Below are 26,724 nucleotides of genomic sequence, written 5' to 3'. Positions count from 1 at the left end.
AAATACATCATGCTTGATAAAGTTGAGGGTCAGAGAAAAAGAGGAAGACCCTCGATGAGATGGATTGACACAGTGGCTGCAACCATGGGCTCAAACACAGCAAGAACTGTGAGTATGGCCCAGGACCAGGCAACGTTTCATTCTGTTGTACATAGGGTCACTACGATGCAGAACTGACTCGAAGGCACCTAACAACAACCTGATACTCACATATATTTTCCTTCTGTTTATTGCTAGCTATCCTCCTAAACTGACCCCAGTAATTTAGTTAAGGAACCTCTGATCTTCATCCTTACAGAGTGGGAGAGGCAGAAACCTAGACAAATGATCTCAAAATTGGTTTTATTTTATTTTGTTTTTCTCTGTTTGTGTTTGAGTGTGCGTGTAAACATAGCCCTTAGAACTAAGAACACAATGTCTGTGATGTATAAATAGACCACGTTCAAAGTTATACCCGGGGCTTTATGAAGGTCTTTCCCTGCCTTTGGCTGTTGACCATCTTCTTTAAAATGTCCAGGGCAGGCTGATCCCTGTGAACTAAAAGGCTAGATCCAATTTGCCTATTTTGTAGATTAGAAAAGAGGCACAGAGGGATTCATAGACTTGCTCAAGGTCACACAGATCATAAAAAGCAGAGCCAGACTTCTCACTGAGTGTTCCTTTCACCACCAAGATAGAGGCTTGAAGTCTTTTTGTCCTGAAAACTTGTAAGGAGTATCATTTTATAATAAGGCATAATTCAGTCTTCATACCTTAAAGGAATATCACCCACAGTCTTTGAAACAGAATGTTCTACAGCAAAGAACCTGGAAATAGAGGCTTGTGGATCCCATGGGGACAGAACAAGGCAGAAAGTTTTTCCCTTACACACTTATATGTTCAGCAGCGTGGACTGAAGAACACTATCAGTTCAAAGTCACTTACCCATATCTGAAGCTTGATTCTCTTTTCATTTTTGAATACAGTTTTTACTTTGAAATCAATCCCAACTGTGCTGACGAATGCAGATGTAAAGGAGTCATCCGCATAACGGAACAGGAAAGATGTCTTCCCCACGCTGCTATTGCCAATGATCAGCAATTTGAACATGTAGTCAAAGTTCTGATCAGAGGAGTCTTTCTGGCCATACCTGGCATCTTGGGCAGAGGCCATCTGTGGTAAAAACAAAAGAGGTGTGGATCAGTCTCTCATTTGATATGAAGCTAGCAGCACACTCATTATTGGCCTTGCCAGAAACAGATGTCAGACCACTCAGAAGGCAAGCCAAGAGTGTTCCCCAGTCTTCCTCTGATGCTGGTATCCATAGCAATAATTCCCTGCTGGAAGGGAGAACAGCACGTCTTACAGCTTTTTCCAGCTGTGCTGGTGTTTGTCTCTGCTCAGCATTCAGAGCCAATCAAAGACACCAAAGGAGACATCTATAAGGGTAACATGAAAAGCAAAGATGTGAAGAATTGACAGAGGCATGTGGGCTCTGAAACTTTATAATCTCAGTGAAGCAGACACCAAAGTGGCTGCACAGCATGGTGTTTCTTCCTGAATTATTTGAGTCTGTCTTATTTCCTAGGGAAGTACACCCAAGGCATATCTCTATTTCATTTTTTAACATCACATCCAATCAGCATCCTAACATAAACAGTAGTCTTTTCCAAATCAGTAACAATGATGATGGCAAACACGTATGGTTCAAACAATGTGCCAGGCCCTGATAATTTATTTAACTCTCATAACAACCCTATGAGGTTGTAACTTTATTGGATATATGTTAAAATGAGGAAATTGAGGGTTATATATTATGATGAGGAAACTGAGGCACGGAGATATTAAGTAACTTGCTTAAGTTCATATAGGTAGTGAGTAGTAGAGGCAGGAATCAAATCAGGCAGTGTGGTACCAGGGTCCATGTTCTTAACCCCCACAATATAGTCCCAATAATGACTAAGAAGATACGTATAAGTGCTCTAAAAGATGGTGTGAGAAATATTCATTGTGAGATGTATCGACAAAGAACCTGTTCTGTGTTCAAACCGTGGCTCCACCGTTTACAGCTGTGTGACCTTGGGTTTACTGTTTTAAACTGGTGTACCTCATTATCCGCTCTTACATAAAATGGAAAAAAATATGTATCTTACCTGGAACACTTATGAAATAATAGATGATACATGCAAAGTACCTAGCACAGAATAGAGAATGGACTCTATTAGTAACTATAAATATTTGGGTTGCTGTTATTTTTTTACTCAGCTTTTTTTGATGATAATGTCAACATCTATTAAAAATAATGCTACGTTACTTCTAGGTACCATTTGGCTCAATATGGAAGAGAGTTATTTAGAATGATAATTACCATTGATCTAATCTATCAACTTTTCTTATGTTATGAATTCTTTGGATATTGCTGCACTGTCTAACATGGTAACCACTAGTCACATATGACTATTTAAATTTCTATTTAATTAAAATTAAAAATTCAGTTCCTCAATCCACTAGTCACATTTCAAGAGCATAATAGCCACAGGTGGCTAGTGGCTACTGCATTGGACAGCACAGACATACAACATTGTCAAAAATTGCAGAAATTTCTATTAGACAGTGCTGGTCTAGACAATCCTTTATTTCATTTCCCATAAAAGATGATTAATAATTACTCTCTTGAGAGAGAGAGATAAAAGGGAGAAACTCCAGCAGATGGTAGACTGCTACAAAATGAAAACAGTGATCAGCCTCATCTAAGACATTGGTTGACTGAAGTCAGGTGTGTGTGTGTGTGTATGTGTGTCTGTGTTTATAGACAACTGAATAAAAGGGGAAAAGGTAAATGATGAGACAACGTATTCCCTTTTGTTACAAATACTTATTGTCACCAGGATTATAAGAACAGAAAGAAAATCTATATGCTTTATGAAAATCTAAGGGCAATAAAGATTCTGATTGCATTTTATATTTTCTTATTCAATATAAAGTTAAGCATTTCTCTTTTTCAGTCCACATAACCATACCTATCCACCACTCATCTGTCCATTTGTCATATCATGGTGGCTTGTGTGTAGCTGTGATGCTGGAAGCTATGCCACTGGTATTTCAAATACCAGCAGGGTCACCCTTGATGGACAGGTTTCAGCTGAGCTTCCAGACTAAGACAGACTAGGAAGATCGACCTGGCAGTATACTTCTGAAAAAAATTAGCCAGTGAAAACTTTATGAATAGCAGCAAAACATTGTCTGATATAGTGCTGGAAGATGAGCCCCTCAGGTTGAAAGGCACTCAAAAGACAACCGGGAAAGAGCTGCCTCCTCAAAGTAGAGTCAACCTTAATGACGTGGATGGAGTCAAGATTTTGAGACCTTCATTTGCTGATGTGGCATAACTCAAAATGAGAAGAAACAGCTGCAAACATCCATTAGTAATTGGAATGTGGAATGTACAAAAAATGAATCCAGGAAAACTGGAATTTGTCAAAACTGAAATGGCACACATAAACATCGATATCCTAGGGATTGGTTAGCTGAAATGGACTGGTATTGGCCATTTTGAATGAGACAATCATATTGTCTACTATGCTGGGAATGACTAATTGAAGAAGAATGGCATCACATCTATTGTCAAAAAGAACATTTCAAGATCTATCCTGAACTACAATGCTGTTAACGATAGGATAATATCCATACACCTAAGGAAAACCAGTTAATATGACTATTGTTCAAATTTACGTGCCAAACACTAAGGTCAAAGATAAAGAAATTGAAAATTTTTACCAACTTATGCAGTCTGAAATCGATCAAACTTGCAATCAAAATGCATTGATAATTATTGGTAATTGGAATGTGAAAGTTGGAAACAAAGAAGGATCAGTAGTTGGAAAATTTAGCTTTGGTGATAGAAATGATGCCAGAGATTGCATGATAGAATTTTGCAAGACCAATGACTTCTTCACTGGTAAAACCTTCTTTCAAAAATGTAAATGGCAACTACACACGTGGACCTCACCAGCTGCAATACACAAAAACCAAATTGAATACATCTGTGGAAAGAGACAATGGGAAAAGCTCGATATCATCAGTCAAAACAAGGCCAGGGGCTGACTGCAGAACAGACCATCAATTGCTCATATGCAAGTTCAAGTTGAAGCTGAAGCATATCAAAATAAGTCGAAGGGAACCAAAGTATGAACTTGAGTATATCCCACCTGAATTTAGAAACCACCTCAAGAATACGTTTGACACACTGAACACTAATGACTGAAGACCAGATGAGCTGTGGGTTGACATCAAGGACATCATATATGAAGAAGCAAAAGATCATTAAAAAGACAAGAAAGAAAGAAAAGAACAAAATGGATATCAGAAGAGACTCTGAAATTTGCTCTTGAACATAGAGTAGCAAAAGTGAATGGTAGACAAGGCCTCCACCAGACTGAGTCCAGTACAGCTAGATGGTGCCCGGCTACCACCACTGACTGCTCTGACCAGGATCACAACAGAAGGTTCTGGACAGAGCTGGAGAAAGATGTAGAACAAAATTCTAACTCACAAAAAAAAGACCAGATTTACTGGCCTAAAGGAGACTGGAGAAACCCCGAGAGTATGGCCCCCAGATACCCTTTTAGCTCAGTGGTGAAGTCATCTCCGAGGTTCACCGTTCAGCCTGGGAGTGGACAGCCCCATGAAACCAAATGGGACTAATGAGGCACAGCAGTCCAGGGACAAGGGGCAGAAGGCAGAAGGGGACAAGGAAGCTGGTGATAGGGAACCCAAGGTTGAGTAAGGATAGTGTCGATGTGTTGTGAGGTTGTTAACCATTGTCATAGGGCAACATGTGTACTAACTGTTTAATGAGAAACTATTTTGCTCTGTAAGCCTTCACTTAAAGTGAGAATCACAGCACAATTGGAAGAGCGTAGTCGATGTCACTGAACTGTGAATGTAGAAATTTTTGAAATGGTGTATCTTTGGCTATGTATATTTTCACCGAAAAAAAAAGGTCGAGAAGGGAGAGGGTTGACACGTTGTAGGGTTGTTAACCAATGTCATAAAACAATATGTGTACTACTGTTTCATGAGAAACTATTTGTTCTGTAAGCTTTCACCTGAAGTACAATAAAAAAAAAAAAAAAGTGAATGGTAGAAATGATGAAGTAAAAGAGTTGAACAGAAGATTTCAAAGGGCAGCTCAAGAAGACAAAGTAAAATATTATAATGAAAGGTGCAAAGATCTGGAGATAGAAAATCAAAAAGAAAGAATAAGCTCAGCATTTCTCAAGCTGAAAGAAGTGAAGAAAAATTTCAAGCCTCAAGTTGCAATACTGAAGGAGTCTATGGGCAAAATATTTAATGACACAGGAAGCATCAAAAGAAGATGGAAGTAACACAGAGTCTCTGTACCAAAAAGAATTGGTCAATGTTCATCCATTTCAGGAGGTAGCATATGATCAAGAACTTATGGTACTGAATGAAGAAGTCCAAGCTGCACTGAAGGCACTGGCAAAAATCAAGGCTTCAGGAATTGACAGAATACCAACTGAGATGTTTCAACAAATAGATGCAATGCTGGAAGTGCTCACTCATTTATGCCAAGAAATCTGGAAGACAGCTACCTGGCTAACCCGTTGGAAGTGATCCATATTTGTGCCTATTCCCAAGAAAGGTGACTGAATAGAATGCAGAAATTATTGAACAATATCATTAATATCACACACAAGTAAAATTGTGTTGTAGATAATTCAAAAACGATTGTGGAAGTACATCGACAGGGAACTGCCAGAAATTCAAGCAGGATTCAGAAGAGGACGTGGAACCAGGGATATCATTGTTGATGTCAGATGGATCCTGGCTGAAAGCAGAGATATTTACCTGTGTGTTATTGAATATACAAAGTCATTCAACTGTGTGGATCATAACAAATTACGGATAACATTGCAAAGAACGGAAATTCCAGAACACTTAATTGTGCTCATGAGGAACCTGTACATAGATCAAGAGATATTCGTTCAAACAGAACAAGGGGATACTGCATGGTTTAAAGTCAGGAAAGGTGTGCATCAGGGTTGTATTCTTTCACCATACTTATTTAATCTTTATGCCGAGCAAATAATCCGAGAAGCTGGACTATATGAAGAAGAAAGCTGCATCAGGATCGGAGGAAGACTCATTAAGAACCTGTGTTATGCAGATGACACAATCTTGCTTACTGAAAGTGAAGAGGACTTGAAGCACTTACCTGATAAAGATCAAAGACCACAGCCTTCAGTATGGATTACACCTCAACAGAAAGAAAACAAAAATCTTCACAACTGAACCAATAAGCAACACCATGACAAACGGAGAAAAGTTTGAAGTTGCCAAGGATTTTGTTTTGGTTGGATCCACAATCAAGGCCCATGGAAGCAGCAGTCAAGAAATCAGAAGACGTACTGCACTGGGCAAATCTGCAGAAGACCTCTTTAGAGTGCTAAAAAAGCAAAGATATCACTTTAAGGACTAAGATGCAGCTGACCCAAACCATGGTGTTTTCAATTGCCTCGTATGCATGTGAAAGCTGGACAATGAATAAGGAAGACCAGAGAAATACTGATGCCTTTGAATTATGGTGTTGGCGAAGAATACTGAACATACCACGGACTGCCAGAAGAAGGAATAAATCTGTCTTGGAAGAAGTACAGCGAGAATTCTCCTTAGAAGTGAGGATGCAAGAATTCTTAGAAGTGAGGATGGCTAGACTTTGTCTCACATACTTTGGACATGTTACCAGGAGGGACTAGTCCCTGGAGAAATATATCATGTTTGGTAAAGTAGAGGGTCAGCAAAACAGAGGAAGACACTTAACAAGATGGATTGGCACAGTGGCTGCAACAATGGGCCCAAAAATAGCAGTGATTGTGAGTATGGCACAGTACCGGGCAGTGTTTTGTTTTGCTGTACATACATAGGTCGCTATGAGTCGGAACCAACTCGATGGCACATAAAAACAACAACAACCACACCTGTATATTTGGTAATTGTAACAACTTTTAACAAATGTTTGCCAGTGAGGAAAACTAAGCCACTAAAACAGGCAGATATTATCACCTTCCTTCTGGCTCAAGAGTTCATCTAAGGTTAACCTCCCCTAATATAAGCAGACAGCCGGGGACAAAAGCAGGATTACTTCTTGACTGTCAATTTCAACAATGATGTCTTGCTTTGATGATTTCATATACCCCAGAAAACCAGGTAACTGTTCTCTTTGGCACTCCGTTTCCTGCAGACTTAGGCCTTTCAGCAATGAAAATCTTTCTCTTACACAGTTGCTAAATTCAATCAGGCTTGCAAATGGCCTTTGTTAACAAGTTCTTCTTACCATCTTTTATAGGAAACAGCCCAAATTCTGGGTTCTGGATTAAGAATGTTCAGGACAAGAGGAAGACCCTCAGTAAGATAGACTGACACAGTGGCTGCGACAATGGGCTCAAACATAGCAATGATTGTGAGGATAGCACAGTACTGGGTAGTGTTTTGTTTTGTTGTACAAACTGCCAGAAAGGAGACCCTATAAAGATCCCATTGTTGTTAGTTGTCATTAAGTCAGCTCTAACTCATGTACAACCTAACAAAGCACTGCTTTGCCCTGTGTCATCTTCACAATTGTAGGTACGCTTAAGTCCATTGTTACCTTCCAACCTAAATACTGGTGGCATAGATTCCAGCATCATAGCAACACACAAGCTATTATAGTATGACAAACTGACAGACAGGTGATGGATAAATTTCCTAGAGCAATTCATTTACTTGACCAGATAGCCTATCAGATATTGCTCCCACAACCCTCTAGATCTACAAGCTGATTCAAAACAATGTAGTAAAGAATGTTGCTATCAATCCCAGATCCTATTCCAAAATTAGAATGATCTCAAAACCTGAAGAAATATATACATCACTGCAATATAGACTTTTGGTATGGAATTGTGGGGATATAGATGGAGAAAACCATACCAGGGCAGCAACATCTTCAATTTCAAGGATTAGTATACTTTGCCGTGTTGGTAGCAGAGAAGGTAATGGGAGCACAAAGGGTGTTTAGGATTAGGGAGGACAGAGGTGGTGGATATGTGTATGCAGTACAATTCTCAGGGCAGAGCCTCTGAAGAATTAGAAGAGTTAACTAACCCACTTATTTTTGAAGACTATAATTTATTTTTACTATTTCCAGATTTATATCCCTAATAAAATTCACAAAGGGCAAAAAAGATGTGCATTGGGAATGTATGTGTGTTTTATAAAAACTCCAGAACAATGAAATAAACCCTCGTTCAGAGCATGGAGAAAGTGGCAGCCCTAATCTTGCTGAGAACAGAAATGAAACAATTTGACAGCATATGAATGTCAAAGGTACTTGTAGACAGTCATTATGCAAATTTACTGACACCTCTAAATACTAAATAATGTGAACATTTTCAAAATGGGAAAATATAACTGAAATTTGAAAATATGAGTAGGCATGAAGTAACCTCCCAGAGAGTAAATTGAATTTCATAAAATATATATAAAAGATAACTCTTCAAATTGCATTAGTCTTGAATGTCAAAAAGGACAGAATCGTAGAGTTTGGAAAGACTTTTCAGAACAGTCCCACTTCTCACTCATCCCAGGAGTCCCTTGTGACAACATCTCAGCATCTCGGGTACACAGGATTCTAGCCTAGTCTTTCACCCAAGTGACAGGAAGTTCATGACACCGTGAATTATCTCATTGCTGAACATCTCCAATTGTTATAAATCTCTTTCTTAGATTTGAGTTAAAATCCCCCTCCCTGTAACTTCTGCCCATGTGCTCTAGATTCTACCTTCCGAATCAAGAGAGAGTCAATTCCTTTCTACCTGATAGAACTGCAGTCATGGCTACATAAGCTTTCTCTTCTCCTGCTTGAGTGATCCCAATTGCTTTAGCCTTTCCCCTCTTTTCCATAGGACATGCCCTAAAAACCTCACTCATCCTGCTAGGTTAAAACAGACATTTCTCCAGATTGTCATAGTCCCATGTATGTCTCCCTATTGGTCATAATATTCTAGATATTTATCTAGTCAGTGCAAAGTACAATAAGACTATCATGCTATACTTAACAGTAACAAAAAAAACAAAAACCAAACCCATTGCCACTGAGTCGATTCTGACTCATAGCCACCCTATAGGACAGAGTAGAACTGCCCCACAGGGTTTCCAAGGAGCAGCTGGTGGATTTGAACTGCTGACCTTTTGGTTAGCAGCCGTAGCTCTTAACCACTGCACCACCAGAGACATCTACCGAATACTAAAATGCTCAGCTCTTTTTTCACATTAACATTTATGAACATAGGTCTTCCCCATTCTTACCCTATTCTTGGGCACTTTATTTATTTATTTTTATTGGTGGTATTGACCTTTATATGAAGCCTATTAAATTTCTTCTTGTTTGTCTTGATTCACAGTTTGATTCTGAACTGGTAGTTTTATGTCCAGTCATCAAAAATATTAGTTATCTTTTTCCAATTTGTATCATTCCTAAATTTCATCAATATGCATTTTTTATACTTTCATCTAAGACCCTGATGAAAATGCTAGTGAGTTTATAGACAAATAACAATGTTTCTACTTGTTGAATATATAAATCTATGGATGAGACCTCCCAACTATGTCATTAAGGACTTTGGGGAGTTTGAAGTAAAGTCTTAACCTCTGGGAGTTGGTGCCTTAGAAATCTAACAACTGTGCCCCTCTAGGTATACCTTGATCCAATAGCAGGTAATCATGGATTTAATTGATATGCCATTTGTTAATCTCAATTCTAGTTTCCCTAGATGTCCTATTGGCCAGGGACCAAATAGATTGCTTCTGACTCATACATTCAATTACAGCCTACGTTAGTTATTTTTTTTATTGTAGTTGAAAATATATGCAGCAAAACATACACCAATTAAATAATTTCTACAGTGACATTGATTACATTCTTCAAGTTGTACAACCATTCTCAGCTTGTTATTCCAAATTGTTCCTCCCCATTTTGACATTTGTTTTTCAAAATAAATGGGAAAAGCAAATTATTTTCAGGAATACACTTAGGCTCTTAAAAATCTAAATTCTGCTGAGCCATTCTGCTGATCTGACACGAGAAAAGAAAAAAAGTCATTTTAAATGTACTGTTTTTCAGCTATGACTACAGGTAACAGCCTGGGGGTCAATGGGAAGAGGAAACGGTAGATTATCCAGAAAAAGAAATTCTTCTTTGAAATTGGAAAGGTGAAAGTAAGGATGGGACAATGTATTAGAAGTGTGGAAATACATAAAATAGTTTCAAATCTCAATTGTTGTTAGCTGGGGAAAAAGAAAACAAGAAGAAGTATTGCTGAGAGCTTCAAAGTAAAGACTAAATTTTTTAAATCAAGAAGGGAATATTAAAGGTTAGGACTTCCAGGCAGCTGTCATCTAGACTCCAATCTTTTTCTCCTGGCGAATGCCCTCATCTGTGCACAGGTTTGGGGCCTGCTTGCCTGTCAGGAGGGATTGGGATTGGGATGCTCTACAATCATGGCCAGTAGGTTCTCCATGTGTTTGTTCCTGTTTGCTCTGGCAGGAGCCACCTGAGAAGCAATAAGACATTACTTGTGTCACTGCTGTCGAGCTGAGAGGATACTGTCCGGGGATTTGGAAGCAGCCAAGGCACTAAGAGATTTAAACTCTAACCCTGGCTTCTGAAGTAAATAGTCTGGGAAAAATGAAGCAGCATTCAGAAATCTTCTTTGGTGGCATGATGGTTAAAGCGCTTGGCTGCTTTAAAATAATTAAAATGCATTCTAATGGTTGTTAAATATGCTTTGAAATTTGTAGATGCATATGATATAGTGTCAAGAAAAAAAGAAACAAAATTTATCAAACCATGTAAAAATGGTTTCTATTAGTATCAAAGACAATTGATTTCCTCTCAGTTCATGCTACAGTTCTGTCCTAGTCTGGTTACAGAAGGGTTCACAGAAGCGAGGAGCCTGAAATGGAGCTATGCAGCTGGATAAAGGGGATACCCCAACCACAGAGGAGATACTGTAAGCAAGGTCTGCTGGGAAGGGAACCACAGCAGCTGGGAGAGTGCTCTGGACCCTGACACTGCAGTTCTGACAGCTGCAATGATGCAGGGCCCTGGTCCCAGCAACCCCAGCACATCATCCCTGATGCTGAAGTCAGAGGGTCTTTCGTGCTTGCCTGGGATGCTGGTGAGCACCTAGGTACAAGTAATCCAGGCTTATGAATCACAGCGTGCAGAGAGATCAAGAAATACCATCCCACTTCTTCTCTAGCAGTTCTGAAATTATGCGCACACAAACACATCTAAATGAAAAAGAGCATTCCACCTTTTCGTGTGAATATGGGTAAACAGGACAGTCTCTGTGGCCAGGCTGCCTGAGATGGAATCCCTGGTCTGATATTTTGTACTTGTGTGTTGTTGTTGTTAGTTGCCCTTGAGTTGATTCTGACTCATGTCTACCCCGTGTGTGCAGAGTAAAACTGCTCCATAGGGTTTTCAAAGCTGTGACGTTTTCAAAGATTACCAGGCCTTGTTACCATCACACCTCTGGGTAGGTTTGAACCGCTATCCTTTCGGTTACTAGTCCAAGCACTTAACCACTTGGACCACTTAGGGATGGAATACCAGTTGAGATGTTTCAACAATAGATGAAGTGCTGGAAGTGCTCACTCATCTATGCCAAGAAATGTGGAAGACAGCTACCTGGCCAACCCACTGGAAGAGATCCATACTTGTGCCCATTCCAAAGAAAGGTGATCCAACAGAATGCTGTGGTCCATCAGTCCTTTGGACTAATCTTTCCCTTGTATCTTGTTTTCATCATTCTCCCTTGCTCCTGAAGGGGTGAGACCAGTGGAGTATCTTAGATGGCTGCTCACAGACTTTTAAGACCCCAGATGCTACTCACCAAGGTAGAATGTAGAACTTTGTCTTTATAAACTGTGAGCTAGATGCTCCCTGAGACCATGGTCCCCAAAGTCCTTCTCCCAGCAATTCAGTCCTTCAGGGAGTTTGGATGTGTCTATGGAGCATCCATGACCTTTCCTTGTGCAAGTTGTGCTAGCTTCCCCAGTATTGTGCACTGTCTCACCCTTCACCAAAGTTACCACGTATCTATTGTCTATTTAGTATCCCACCACACCCCTCCCATCCTTTGTAACCAACAAAGATTGTTACTTTTTGTGTGTAAACTTTTTCATGAGTTTTTACAGTAGAGGTCTCATACAATATTTGTCCTTTTGTGACTGACTTATTTCACTGAGCATAATGTCCTCCAGTTTCATCCATGTTATCAGATGCTTCACAGCTTCATCACTGTTCTTTATCTTTGCATAATACTCCATTGTGTGTATGTACCATAGTTTGTTTATCAATTCATCTGTTGATAGGCATCTAGGTTGAAGCCATCTGGCCCAGGGCTTTTTTTTGTTGGAAGTATTTTTATTATCTTTTCAATCTCTTCTCTTGTTATGGGTCTGTTCAGATTTTCAACATCACTTGTGATAGTTTGTGTAGGTAGTGTGTTTCTAGAAATTTATCCATTTCCTCCAGGTTTTCAAATTTGTTGGAGTATAGATTTTCATAATACTCTGTTATGATCCTTTTTATTTCAGTTGGGTCTGTTGTAATGTCCCACATTTCATTTCTTATTTGGGTTATAGATTAGTATTGCCACTGCTGCTCTTTTTTGGTAGTTGTTTGCTTGATATATTTTTTTCCAACCTTTGATTTTTAATAAATTTACATCGTTGTTTCTAAGGTGTGTCTCTTGTAGACAGCATATTGATGGATCCTGTTTTTTAATCCATCCTGTCACTCTCCGTCTCTTTATGGGCGCATTTAAGCCATTTACATTCAGTGTGGTTATTGATAGGTGTGAGTTTATTGCTGCCATTTTGTAGTGCTTTTTTTTTTTTTTTTGTGGTGCTGACATTTTCTTTGTTCCTCTTACTCTCCTGTGCTGAATTCTTTTTGTTTGTGGATTTTTTTCATTTCTTTTGTTTTTGCAGGTTTTGTTTTTACTGAGACTTTATGTTTTTCCTCTTTACATTGATGAGTAGGTTTGTCAACTCTCTTTGTGGTTACCATGAAATTTACCATTATCTTTCCAAGTTTGAAGCAGTCTATTATTACTTGGTATCGCCTTGCCTTCCTCTCCATTAGAAGGTTCTATACCTACACCATTTATTCCCTCTTTTATTGCTCTGATGTTGTTGTCATTTACAGATTAACTTCTCTGATTCTCTGTTGTATTTCTTTTGGTTTTGGATAGTCCTTAAGAGTTCATTTCCTAGATCGGTATCTTGCCAGTACGATCCTGCATCCTAGATTCAGCTTGTGAGCTGAAGTTGTTTGTTCTCAGCTCAAAGGACTTCTTTTAATAATTCTTGTAAGTTTGGTTTGCTTTTTACATATTCCCTTAATTTCTGTTTATCTGAAAATATCTTAATTTCACTATCATATTTGAATGAGAGTTTTGCAGCATAGATTATTCTTGGCTGGAAATTTTTTTCTTTCAAGCTTTTATATATGTCATCCCATTGCCTTATTACCTGCATGCTTTCTGCCGAATAATCGGAGCTTAGTCTTATTGTTTCTCCTCTGTATGTGACTTTTTGTTTTTCTCTAGTGGCTCTCAGGATTCTTTGTTTGTCTTTGGTTTTGGCAAGTGTGATTATGAGATACTTGGTGATTTTCTTTTGGGGTCTATCCTATATGGGATTTCTGGAGCTTCTTGGATGACCAGCTTTTCATTTTTCATGATACTGGGGAAGTTTTCTGTCAGCAGTTCTTCAATGATCCTCTCTGTATTTTCTGTTTTCTCCCCCTGTTCTGGAACTCCAATTTTTGCTTTTGATTGTATCCCACATAATTCTCAGAGTCTCTTCACTTGTCTTCGGTCTTTTTCCTGATTTTTCCTCACACAGAGTTGTATCCAAGTGTTTATCTTCAATCTCGCTGATCCTGTCTTCCATCATTTCAAACCTGCCCCTCAGCTCTTCTATGACACTGTCCATTTCTGAAATCTTGTTGTTTATCTTTTGGATTTCTAATTGTTGTTTTTGTATGATTTCTAGCTGTGAATTTATTTTGGAATTTTATTCCTGTATTATTTTCCTGAATTATTCCATTTTTTCATCTGCCTTTTCCATGGATTTGTCTATTTTTTCCTGATTTTTGTCAGCTTTTTGCTTCAACTCTTGGATAGCTCTGAATATTAGAGATTTGAATTCCCTATCAGGTAGTTCTAGTGCCTTTTCTTCTACTGGAAAGTCATCTGGTGTTTTACTTTGGACGCCTACTGGAACCATACTTTCCTGTATTTGTAAATGTTTAGATGTTGTCTGATATCTTTGGGGGCATTCGGTAGTTATTTTCCTCATTTATTGATTGTACATTTGTTAGTTTCATCCTGCTTTTTTTGTTTTATTTTGCTATGTCTGAGCAGGCGGGCTGTGTGTTCTTTGTTGTTTTCTCGTCTGTGGGTTTGATAGTTTTTGCCTCCTTCTCCAATTGGCAGGGTCAGTCACTCAGATGCGGTACAGCAGGGCAAGTCTAGCTGAAGAGGAGTTGCTGGGATGGGTTGTTTGTGGCACTTACCATGGCCACCAGGATGGGCTGGTAATCAGTGCAGGGCAGATTCCGGAAGGTCATGCCTTGGCTGCTTGCTGATGTGATGTTCACTGCACAGTGCAGGTGAGCAGGATGGGAGGGGGGGTTGTGATGTGTGTAGCTAAGATGGGTATGGGAGAGGAGAGACAGGAGAGAGCAACAGGAGCCAAAAACATACAAACGAACAAAAAAGAGTGCTAGGGGAGCTTGCCATTGGAGTGGAGAGATGAGGGACTATGAAATGGAGAAAAACAAAAAGAAGAAGAAGAAAAAAATGAATAAATAAACCTTAAAAAGAAAAAAGAAGAGAAAGCTCCCAGGGATACCTCCAGTGTAGCTGCGAGGTCTGGGGAAGTTGCTCCCAGGCCGTGAAGTACAGCCTGGCTAGAAGGGGTAGAGGTGTCACTCAGTGCCAGGTATTCAGGGGTCAGGAAGAGAAGGAAAGTACAGAGAGACAAGAAACAGAGTAATGAAGAAAGATAAAAAGGGAAAAAGAGGGCAAAGAAAACGAAACAAATGAATAAAAAAGAGAACAAGAAACTCCCCCAAAAAAACAGAAAAAAAAATACCAAGAAAAAAGAAGTGCCCCCAGGGATCCCTCCAAGCGTCCGTGCAAACTGAGGGGGTAGGTTCCAAGCTGTGCAGTACTGCCCAGCTAGAACAGGCTCCCAATTCGAGAAAAGAAAAAGAAAACAAACAAACAAACAATTCAAAACAAACAAAAAAGCCCTGGGATCCCACAGGCGTGGCAGCATGGACCGGGAAGCAGTTTCACATTCAAGTGGTGTTTCACAGCCTTTCAGGAAGAAGCAAAGATGGCGCATGGAGCCAGGTATTTGAGACAAAGCAGAGGATGGTAGTGAGAGATAAGGAAGAAATCTAAAGAAGTGGAAAAAAGCAACACCAGCAGACAACAAATGGCACTTAGGGAGCCAGCCAGTGTGGGCGGGTGGAATCCAGGTGACACTGGGGTGAAGCCAGTGCTTTCTGGCCAAGAGACTGTGGCTGCAGGAAGCAGAGGAGGCCAAGTAGGGGTGAAGAAGAGTGGGGGTGGGAAAGCATATATCGCTAGTTACCGGTTGTTCTGTCTCCTGCTGGAAGTTCCATGAAGTTGCTTTCTCATACCCCCATTTGCTGATCTCTGATAGGAGTCCGAGATGGCAGATCCATGCTGCGTTAACTGATGGGGACCTCTGCACGTATCTCTCCTCACTCTCTGTTCTCGGTCAGTTTCTTATTCCATTTGGTGCTTGGCTGAGTTCTTTATCTCTTGATTTGATGCTTAGGGTTTCAGGATTGCCATTTTCTCTGTTTGGCTTAGTTTTTCGGATCTTTGCTGTGGAGGAATGGCATGGTGCTTCTGCCTATAGCGCCATGTTGCCCAGAAATCCTGATGAATCTGTTTTAAATAATGCACAATTGGACAATTACTTCCCCTCACTTCATAAGAAAGCATCCCAACAGGAGACCAGTGTCCAAATACAGACAACAAAATGAAGAATATCTCTTGCAAGAATATCTCTTCCTGAAAAGAGAAATAAAAGTAAACAAAATAGACATACCCAGACTATGTGGCTATGACAGTTAAGATTGTAAGTCAACAATACCAGGGAAGCCAGCATAACTTGTTCAGGATAAGGTCATGGAAGCTCTATGGACAAACCCAAACTCCCTGAGGGACTGAATTACTGGGCTGAGGGCTGTGGGGACCATGTTCTCAGGGAACATCTAGCTCAATTGGCATAATATAGTTTATAAAGAAAATGTTCTACATTCTACTTTGGTGAGTAGTGTCTGGGGTCTTAAAAGCCTGTGAACGGCCATCTAAGATACTCCACTGGTCTCGCCCCTTCAGGAACAAGGAAAAATGAAGAAAACTAAGGACACAAGGGAAAGATTAGTCCGAAGTACTAATAGACCACAACTACCACAGCCTCCACCAGACTGAGTCCAGTACAGCTAGATGGTGCCCGGCTACCACCACTGATTGCTCTGACAGGGATCACAATAGAGGTTCCCAGACAAAGCTGGAGAAGAACGTAGAACAAAATTCTAACTCAAAAAAAGACCAGACTTCTTGGCCTGACACAGAGACTGGAGAAACCCCGAGAGTATGGCCCCCGGACACCCTTTTACCTCAGTAATGAAGTCACTCCCGAGGTTCACGTTTTAGCCAAAGATTAGACAGACCCATAGGACAAAATGAGACTAAAGGGCATAACAGCCCAGGGACAAGGACTAGAAGGCAGGAGGGGACAGAAAAGCTGGTAATAGGGAACCCAAGGTCAAGAAGGGAGAGTACTGACATGTCATGGGGTTGTTAACCAGTGTCATAAAACAATATATGTACTAACTGTTTAATGAGAAGCTAGTTTGTTCTGTAGACCTTCATTTAAAGTACAATTTAAAAAAGATTGTATGTCAACTTGGCTGGGCCATGATTCTCAGTGGTTTGGCAGTTATGCAATGATGTAGTTTGGCACTAATGCAATGATGTAATTTGGCAGTTACATAATGATGTAGTTTGGTAGTTATGTAATAAAGTAGTTATCCTCCATTTTGTGATATCATCACCTCCAGGATGTGATTTTATGTGATCAGCCAATCAGTTGTAAGGGGAGTTTCCTCAGGGGTATGACCCGCATCCAATATATATTGACATTCTGGCAAAGCTCACTGGCTTTTGCTTGCTATGGATCTTGCATCTGACTCATCATCTTCTGACCTCCAGTTCTTGAGACTTGAGCCAGCATCCTACCATAATGCCTGCTGATCTTGGGTTGTGTCCACCTCTGCCAACTGTGAGCCAGCAGCCTACTGTCTTACCTACTGATCTTGGGTTTGTCAGCCCCTCAAGCTACATAAGTCAGGAGAAGCCTGCAGCCTGATGCCTGACCTACAGACCTGGGACTTGCCAGCCTCTACAACTATGTGAGCCATTTCCTTGAGATAAATCTCTCTCTCTCTCTGTCTATCTACCTCCCTCCCCACCTATCTATCTATCTATGCTTCCCTGGTTTTGCTTCTCTAGAGAACCCAGCCTAGGACAGTAGTATACGGAAAAAACTCTCAAAATTTATCTAATAAAATACTTTGAATATTTCTCACATTAAAAAAAAACTAAATTCTGATATCAATATATTTGCTTCCCAGAAAGTTTTCATCATTAAAACTTTTTTTTTTTTTTAAGCATTTGGGTCCTTGAAAAATGCCTCTGGGTCCTTGAAAAATGCCTCCAAATATTTGCTCTACAGACTCCTTCCAAATCTTGACATCTTTCTTCCCTTACTTCATTCATCAGGGTAGGTTATGTGCAGGGGCAATCATCCTTTGTCCACGTACTTATGAGACAAAGAGAATTTGTGTACCATTCATGAGGAAATTGGTCGCTTAGTAGTCTACATATTTGTGTTTCCAGAGTGTGCAATCCTACCAATTAGAATGATTTACAAAACCACTTTTCTAGTTATAATCATCTCTGCTTCTCATTCAAAAGCTACTGCTACTATTATTTACTACAAAGAACAAGTCAGCACATGCACATTTATAAAAGCGCTCACATCTACAGGTGTGCTGTGTTTCCATTATCCCTTTTCATCAATCATACCACTCAGACAGGTGTTCAGTGAATCAAGCATTCAAAAGAAAAGCTGTGTTCTACTGCTAATGCTAACATTGTAGATGAGTACCATGTGAGAGTCATCGGTTTGCAAATTGGTACTTAACACATTCTTTCAAGTTCTTTCAGGTTCCTCCAGTTATGGTTATTCCAACAGAAGTTACTCATCAGTGTTGGCATGCAATGTTCTATAGTTGATGAACCTTAGATAACAATCTGAGCCACTGGGTGGCAAACAAGTCACACCCATTTATCTTTGATGGAGTAAAGTTAAGCTAAATGGGGCTTCAAACTAGTTCATTCTGATTGGAACCCCAGCTGAGAATTTGCATTTCTAACAAGTTCCCTGCTGAGAATTTGCATTCCCACCCAAGATATACTGAATCTACATTTTAACAAGATCCCCAGGTGATTCTTACATATAACATCCAGGGAACTTGTTAGAAATGCTAATTCTCAGCAGGGGTTCAAACCTGAACTAACCAGTTCAAAGCCCTGAGCTAAAAGCAAGTACACAAGTGATGAGAGGGTCAATGCCTCACCTCTTGAAGTTAGACTGTAATTTCACTTCCCAGATCCCAAAAAAGTCCAGTGGGTAGAAGCTAAGTAATGTTGGTTTCAAGTTTTTCCTGGTTATTAAGCCAGATAGCCACAGAATGTGGCTTTTTTTTTAAGTTTGCTAAACCTAAATTCCTAATATTAGATGCAATCCAATCAACTTGCTGGAGTAGTTCAAAGAACTAATGATCCTGTCCTCTTACCATTCACTAGATAACTGAAGAGGAGCCCTGGTGGCACAGTGGTTAAGGGCTCATATGCTAACCAAAAGTCAGCAGTTTCAACCCACAAACCACGCTCTGAAGAAGAAAGATGTGTCAGTCTGCTTCTATAAAGATTACAGCCTTGGAAACCCTCTGCCCAATAGGGTAACTCTGAGTTAGAATCAACTTGCTGGCAACATGCTTGGGTTTTTTTTTTTTTTTTTTTTTTTTTTAGCTAACTGAAGATCTAGAACATTCATCCTTCTGGTTTCATTGTTTACTGGGCAGAATAATACTTCACAACTTCAATAGAAATGATAACACATTTCAAACCAATCTGCAACATGCTGGTGTTGAAAAAAAAGGTATTTTGTTTCCGCAAAGTTAAAGCTGTCAAGGAATATATCAGTTGGCAAAGGAAAGTAATGGTTAACATTATCATCTTATTCATTCAAATTTTTAAAAATCCTCTTGAAGCCCACGTTTTTATTTTAAAATCACAAAGATAAAAGTATAGCACCACAGAAACAATGATCAATAGAAATATACTTTAAATGATAGAAACTAAAATGTAAACATATTTTTCCAAAAAATTCAGTAAGAATAATCAAAGCATTAACATTATTACTTACATTTCTATATCACCTTCTCTGTAAGAAGTTCAGTTAACTACTGTGCTTTCTTGGTTTCTGTACAATACTATAAATGAGTCCTATTAACTTTTTCCAATATTCAAATGTCTCACCCGGAGAGCTTATATCTGTCTTCACTTGGCAATATGATACGTTTTTAATACAAAAGAAGCCAGCACTAAGCCTTTTTATGAAATATCATTTTCACTCATATCAATGAAACTCTCATGTTGGAATACTTTGGACAGAGTTTCATGCTGCAGGAAATTTAGAAGAAAAGTCCTGGAAAGTACAGAGCTGCAGGAAAATTAGCCTTAAATCTGCATAAAAACTCTGCCCAAGTCCTTGGATGATCCCTGAAGTATAAACGTACAGTGAACATTCCAGAATGCCTAGTAAAGATGGCTAGAAACTGAAAAACCTGAGACTTAAGCTGTTGCCCACTGCAGGGAGGACAGACCATAGTTCAAATCTAGCCAAATAGACTACCAGCTAGAACAAAAATCAACACTTTCAGAGAAACATAATTGAATTAGTCTCTATAATAAATCATTTCATAATAGCCAGTGTACAATTACAAAAAAAAAAAAACAAGGCATATGAAGAAACAGAAAAACATGACTCATAGTCACAAAAAAAGGCAGTTAATAGAAACTGAACTCAAGATGACCCAGATGTTGAAATTATTTTAAAGCATTATTAAAGGAAGATAAAGTCATATTGAATGAGTAGATAGGTAATCTCAGCAGAGAAATTTAAACTATACAAAGAGAAACAAATACAAAATCTAAAATGAAAAGCACAATATCAGAAATGAAAAAGCCCAAGGGGGACTTAACTAAAGACAGCAGATGGCAGAAGGAAGATTAACTGGATTTGAAGATAGACCAATAAAAAATATACAATTTGACAACAGAAAGAAGAAAAAATAAAGAAAAATGAACAGAGCCTCAGTGACTTGTAGAACACTATCGAAAGTCTAATATACATGCAATTGGAGTCTCAGAAGAGAAAAAAGGGAAGAATGGGATAAAAACATACTTGAGGTATAATGGCCAAAATATTTTCCAAATTTGGTAAAAAAAATATAAACTTACATATATAAGAAGTTCATTCAGTCCCCAAACTGATCAAATATAAAGAAAACGCCACCTTGGCACATCATACTCAAACTGTTAAAATTCAAAGTTAAATAAAAAATCTTAAAAACAGCCAGAAGGGGAAAAAATAGCATATTATATACAAGAGTGTAATAATATGTAAACCATCTTTCTTCACATAATAACGGAGGTCAGCAGATAATGAAATAATATGCTTAAAGTACTGAAAGGGAAAAAAAATAAAAAATATGCAGTGAAGCTATCACCCAAAAAGAAAGGCAAAATGAAAATATTAACAAATTTTTAAAAAATTGGATTTTTGGCCAGCAGACCTACACTACAAAACATGCTAGCGGGACTTTTTCAGCCTGAAGAAAAATGACACCACACAGAAACTCAGAGCTATAGGAAGGAAATAACATTGCAAAGAACGGAAGTCCAGAACATTTAATTGTGCTCATGAGGAAACTGTGCATAGATCAAAAAGCAGCCATTCAATCAGAAAAAGAGGATACTGCATGGTTTAAAGTCAGGAAAGGTGTGTGTCAGGGTTGTATCCTTTCACAATACTTACTCAATCTGTATGCTGAGCAAATAATCCCAGAAGCTGGACTATATGAAGAAGATTGTGGCATCAGGATTGCAGGAAGTTTCATCAACAACCTACGATATGCAGATGACACAACCTGGCTTGCTGAAAGTGAAGAGGAATTGAAGAACTTACTGATGAAGATCAAAGACTACAGCCTTCAGTATGGATTACATCTCAACATAAAGAAAACAAAAATCCTCACAACTGGACCAATAAGCAACATCATGATAAACGGAGAAAAGATTGAAGTTGTCAAAGATTTCATTTTACTTGGATCCACAATCAATGCTCATGGAAGCAGCAGTCTAGAAATCAAAGGATGCATTACATTGGGCAAATCTGCTGCAAAAGACCTCTTTAAAGTATTAGAAAGCAAAGATGTCACTTTGAGGACTAAAGTATGCCTAACCCAAGCTATGGTGTTTAAAATCGCTTCATTTGCATTCAGAAGCTGGGCAATGAATAAGGAAGACCGAAGAAGAATTGATGCCTTTGGAGTATGGTGCTGACAAGGAACACTGCATATACCATGGACTGCCTAAAGAATGAACAAATCTGTCTTGGAAGAAGTACAATCAGAATGCTCCTTAGAAGTGAGGATGATGAGACTTTGTCTCACATACTTTGGATGTGTTGTCAAGATGGATCAGTCCCTGGAGAAGGATACCATGCTTGGTAAACTAGAGGGTCAGTGAAAAAGAGGAAGACCCTCAATGAAATGGATTGACACAGTGGCTGCAACAATGGGCTCAAGCATAGCAACAATCGTGAGGATGGTGCAGGACCAGGTAGTGTTTCTTTCTGCTGTGCACAGGGTCCTATGAGTTGGACAGCACTTAACAAGAACAATAGGAAGAAACGAAGAGCACCAGAATTCTAAATAGGTGGTGGGCAAATACGTACGTGTGTGTGTGTATAGCTTTTATTTTACCTAAAAAATACACAGGACTATTTAAAGCTAAAAATATAGGATGGAATCAGGGGATTTTTAACAAGTGCAAATGTAGTATATATCACAATAATTTCACAAAGGATGAGGTCAATGAAGTTATGTTATTGCAAAGTTACTAAATTTTGTGTTTAGTATTATAATATTAACTCTAAAAAGACTATAAGTTCAAGACACATATTGTAATCCTTATAATAAACTCTAAAAAAATACAAAGATGTATAATTAAAAAGCCAATAGAGTACTTTAAATATTTAATTAAATGAAATACTTAAAAATATTTAATTAAACAAAAAGAAGGCAGGAAAGAAGAAACAAAAACAAAAATAAGCAGACAGAATAACTGAAAAACAAATAGCAAAATGGTAGATATAACATATTCATCATTGTAGTGTAGGAAAATGGACCAAAACTGCAATTAAAAGCCAGAGATTTTCCAGCCTAGATAATAAAGCAAGACCCAACTATATGCTGACCACAAGAGTCACACTTAAAATGCAAACGTGTGACTTCCGGGCAACGTGGCATGATAGACAGAAGCATCACGCCATCCCTTCACAGCAAAGATCCGAAAAACTGAGTCAAACGGAGGCAAACATCAATCCTGAAACCCTAAGTATCAAAAGAACAGATAAAGAACTCAGCCAAGCACCGAATGGAATAAGAAACTGACAGAGAACTGAGAATGAGGAGAGATACATGCAGAGGTCCCCTATCAGTTAACACAGCATGGATCTACCATCTTGGACTCCTGTTGGAGATCAGTGAACAGGGAGTATGGGAAAGCAGCTTCATGGAACTCCCTGCAGGAGACAGAACAACTGGTAACCAGCGATATAAGCTTTCCCACCCCCCACCCTTCTTCACCCCCACTCAGCCTCCTCTGCTTCCTGCGAGCACAGTGTCCTGGCGGGAAGCACTGGCTTCACCCCAGTGCCACTTGGATTCCACCTGCCTGCACTTGTCAGCTCCTTGAGTGCCATTTGTTGGCTACTGGTGTTGCTTTTTTCCGCTTCTTTTGGTTTCTTCCATACATCTCACCATCTCCCCCTCCTTTCTCTCAAATACCTGGCTCTGTATGGCATCTGTGCTTCTTCCTGAATGGCTGTGAAACACTGCTCAACTGGGGAACTACTTCCCAGCCTGTATTGCCAGGCTGGTGGGATCCCCAGTGCTTTTTGTTTGTTTGTTTTGATTTGTTTGTTTGTTTCTTTTTCTTTTTTCAGCTTGGGAACCCCTTCTAACCAGGCAGTACTGCACAGCTTGGGAGCTACTCCCTCAGGCTACACAGCTGTGCAGTGGTATCCCTGGGGGAATTTCTTTTTTGTTTTTTTTTTTTTTTTTGGTTTTGCTTTTTTTTGTTCTTGTTTTGTTTTTTGTTGTTTGTTTTCTTTTCTATTTTTTTTCCCTTTTTGTCTTTCTTCATTTCTCAGTTTCTCATCTCTCTATACTTCCCTTCTCTTCCTGTCTCCTGAATACCTGGCACTAACTGACACCTCTACCTCTTCTAGGCAGGCTGTACTTCATGGCCTGGGAGCAATTTCCTCAGTCCACGCAGCCATACCAGTAGGATCCCTGGGAACTTATCATTTCTTTTTTTTTCCTTAATTTTTATTTCTTCATTTTTTTACCCTTTTTCTTTTTTTTTTTTTCATGTCCATTTCTCAGTCTCTCATCTCTCCACTCCAATGGCAAGCTCCCTTGCATTCTTGTTTGTTTGTTTGTATGTTTTTGGCCCCTATTCCTCTCTCCTCTCCTCTTTCCCATACCCATCTTAGCTCTACATATCACAGTCTCCTCCCTCCTTCCTGCCTAACTGCATCATGTGCTGAACATCACACCCCCAAGCAGCACAGGCATGGCCTACTGGAACATGCCCTGCACGGATTCCCGGCCCACCCTGTCAGCCCTAGTACGTGCCATAAACAACCCATCCCAGCAACTCCCCTTCAGCTGGACCTGCCCTGCTGTACCATATCTGAGAGACTGACCATGCCCATTGGAGAAGGAGGTGAAAAGTATCATTCCCACAGATGAGCAAACAACAAAGAACGCACAGGCTGTCTGCTCAGACATAAACAAATAAAACAAAAAAGCAGGACAAAACAAACAAATCTACAATTAATAAACGAGGAAAAGAACTACTGAATGTCCCGAAGACAGCAGACAATATCAAAACATATTAAAAAACAGGACAAGATGGTTCCAGTAGGTGACCAAAATAAAACAGCAGATGACTTTCCAGTAGAAGAAAATGCACTAGAACTACCTGATAGGGAAATCAAATCTGTAATTTTCAGAGCTATCCAAGAGTTGAAGCAAAAAGCTGACAAAAACGAGGAAAAAATAGACAAATTCATGGAAAAGGCAGACAAATTCATGGAAAATAGACAAAAAAATGGAAGAATTCAGGAAAATAATACAGTAGCAAAATGCCATACTAAATTCACAACTAGAAAACATACAAAAACAACAATTAGAAATTCAAAAGATGAACAACAAGATTTCAGAAATGGACAATATCATAGAAAGGCTAAGGAGTAGGTTTGAAACAATGGAGGACAGGATCAGCGAAATTGAAGACAAACACTTCGAAGCAATTCCGTTTGAGGAAAAATCAGAAAAAAGAACAAAGAAAAATGAAAAACCCTGAGAATTATGTCATATACAATCAAAAGCAAAAATCTGCAAGTGATGGGAGTTCCAGAACAGGGAGAGAAAACAGAAAACACAGAGAGGATCATTGAAGAATTGCTGACATAAAACTTCCCCAACATCATGAAAGATGAAAAGCTGGCCATCCAAGAAGCTCAACGAACCCCATATAGGATAGACCCCAAAAGAAGATCACCAAAGCATATCATAATCACACTCGCTAAAACCAAAGACAAACAAAGAATCCTGGGAGCAGCTAGAGAAAAACAAAAAGTCATATACAGAGGAGAAACAATAAGATTAAGCTCCGATTATTCGGCAGAAACCATGCAGGCAAGAAGGCAATGGGATGACATATATAAAAGCTTGAAAGAAAAAAATTTCCAGCCAAGAATAATATATCCTGCAAAACTCTCATTCAAATATGATAGTGAAATTAGGACATTTTCAGATAAACAGAAATTAAGGGACTATATAAAAACCAAACCAAACTTGCAACAATTATTAAAGGGAGTCCTTCAATCTGAGAACAAACAACATCAGACCACAGGCTGGATCTAAGACGCAGGATCATACCAGCCAGATACCAATGTAGGAAATGAACTCTCAAGGATTATCCAAAACCATAAGAATTACAACAGGGAACCAGAGAGGTTAAGCTGTAAGTGAAAACAACATGAAAACGATAAAAGAGGGAATAAACAGTGTAGGGATAGAACCTTCTAATGGAGAGGAAGACAAGGTGATACCAAGTAATAATAGACTAGTTCGAACCTAGGAAGATTAGGGTAAATCTCATGGTAACCACAAAGAACGTTAACAAACCTACTCATCAAAATAAAGAAGAAAAACATAAAGTCTTAGTAAAACCAAAACCTACAAAAACAAACGAAATGAAAAAAAAATCCATGAACAAAAGGAACTCAGCACAGGAGAGTAAGTGGGACAAAGAAAACGTCAGCAACACATAAAAAAGCACTACAAAATGCCAGCAATAAACTCATACCCATCAATAATTACACTGAATGTAAATGGCCTAAATGCACCCATAAAGAGACATACAGTGACAGAATGGATAAAAAAACAGAATCCAATAACATGCTGTCTACAAGAGACACACCTTAGAAACAAAGATGTAAATTTATTAAAAATCAAAGGATGGAAAAAATATATCAAGCAAACAGCCACCAAAAAAGAATAGAAGTGACAATACTAATCTTAGATAAAATAGGCTTTAAAACAAAATCCACCATAAAAGACAAAGAAGGACACTGTACAATGATAAAGGGGACAATCCATCATGAAGACATAACCATAATAAACATCTACACACCCAATGCCAGAGCTCCAAAATATATACAACAAACTCTAACAGCACCGAACAGAGAAATTGACAGCTCCACAGTAATAGTAGGAGACTTCAACACACCACTCTCTGTAAAGGATAGAACATCTAAAAAGAAACTCAGAAAAGATACAGAAGACCTACAGGGCACAATCAGCCAACTTGACCTCATAGACATATATAGAACACTCCAACCAACTGCTACAAAGTACACATTCTTTTTCAACTCACATAGAACGTTCTCCAGAGTAGACCGCATCTTAGGCCACAGAGCAATCCTCAACAAGATCCAAAACGTTGAGATAATACAAAGTATCTTCTCTGACCACAGTGCCATCAAGGTAGAAATTAACAACAGGAAGAGCAAGGAAAAAAAAAATCAATTCCATGGAAACAGAATAACAGCCTGCTTACAAACCACTGGGTAATA

At 39.0% G+C, this 26,724-nt stretch overlaps 1 protein-coding gene across 1 annotated transcript in view; it reads right to left on the bottom strand.

Moving 5' to 3' along the window:
* The window catches only part of RAB3C (RAB3C, member RAS oncogene family), a 322,097-nt gene that overhangs the window by 285,069 nt on the left and 10,304 nt on the right, over positions 1–26,724 (bottom strand). The window contains exon 2 of the mRNA XM_004380492.1: positions 925–1,152. Coding sequence (XP_004380549.1) covers positions 925–1,152 — 228 coding nt within the window. The remainder of the gene's footprint in view (positions 1–924; positions 1,153–26,724) is intronic.

Source organism: Trichechus manatus, unplaced genomic scaffold (assembly GCF_000243295.1).
Source record: "Trichechus manatus latirostris isolate Lorelei unplaced genomic scaffold, TriManLat1.0 scaffold00074, whole genome shotgun sequence".
In the NCBI taxonomy this organism is placed as follows: Eukaryota; Metazoa; Chordata; class Mammalia; order Sirenia; family Trichechidae; genus Trichechus; species Trichechus manatus.
The sequence above is the reverse complement of the archived record's forward strand: the minus strand, read 5'-3'. Positions and strand labels throughout refer to the sequence as shown.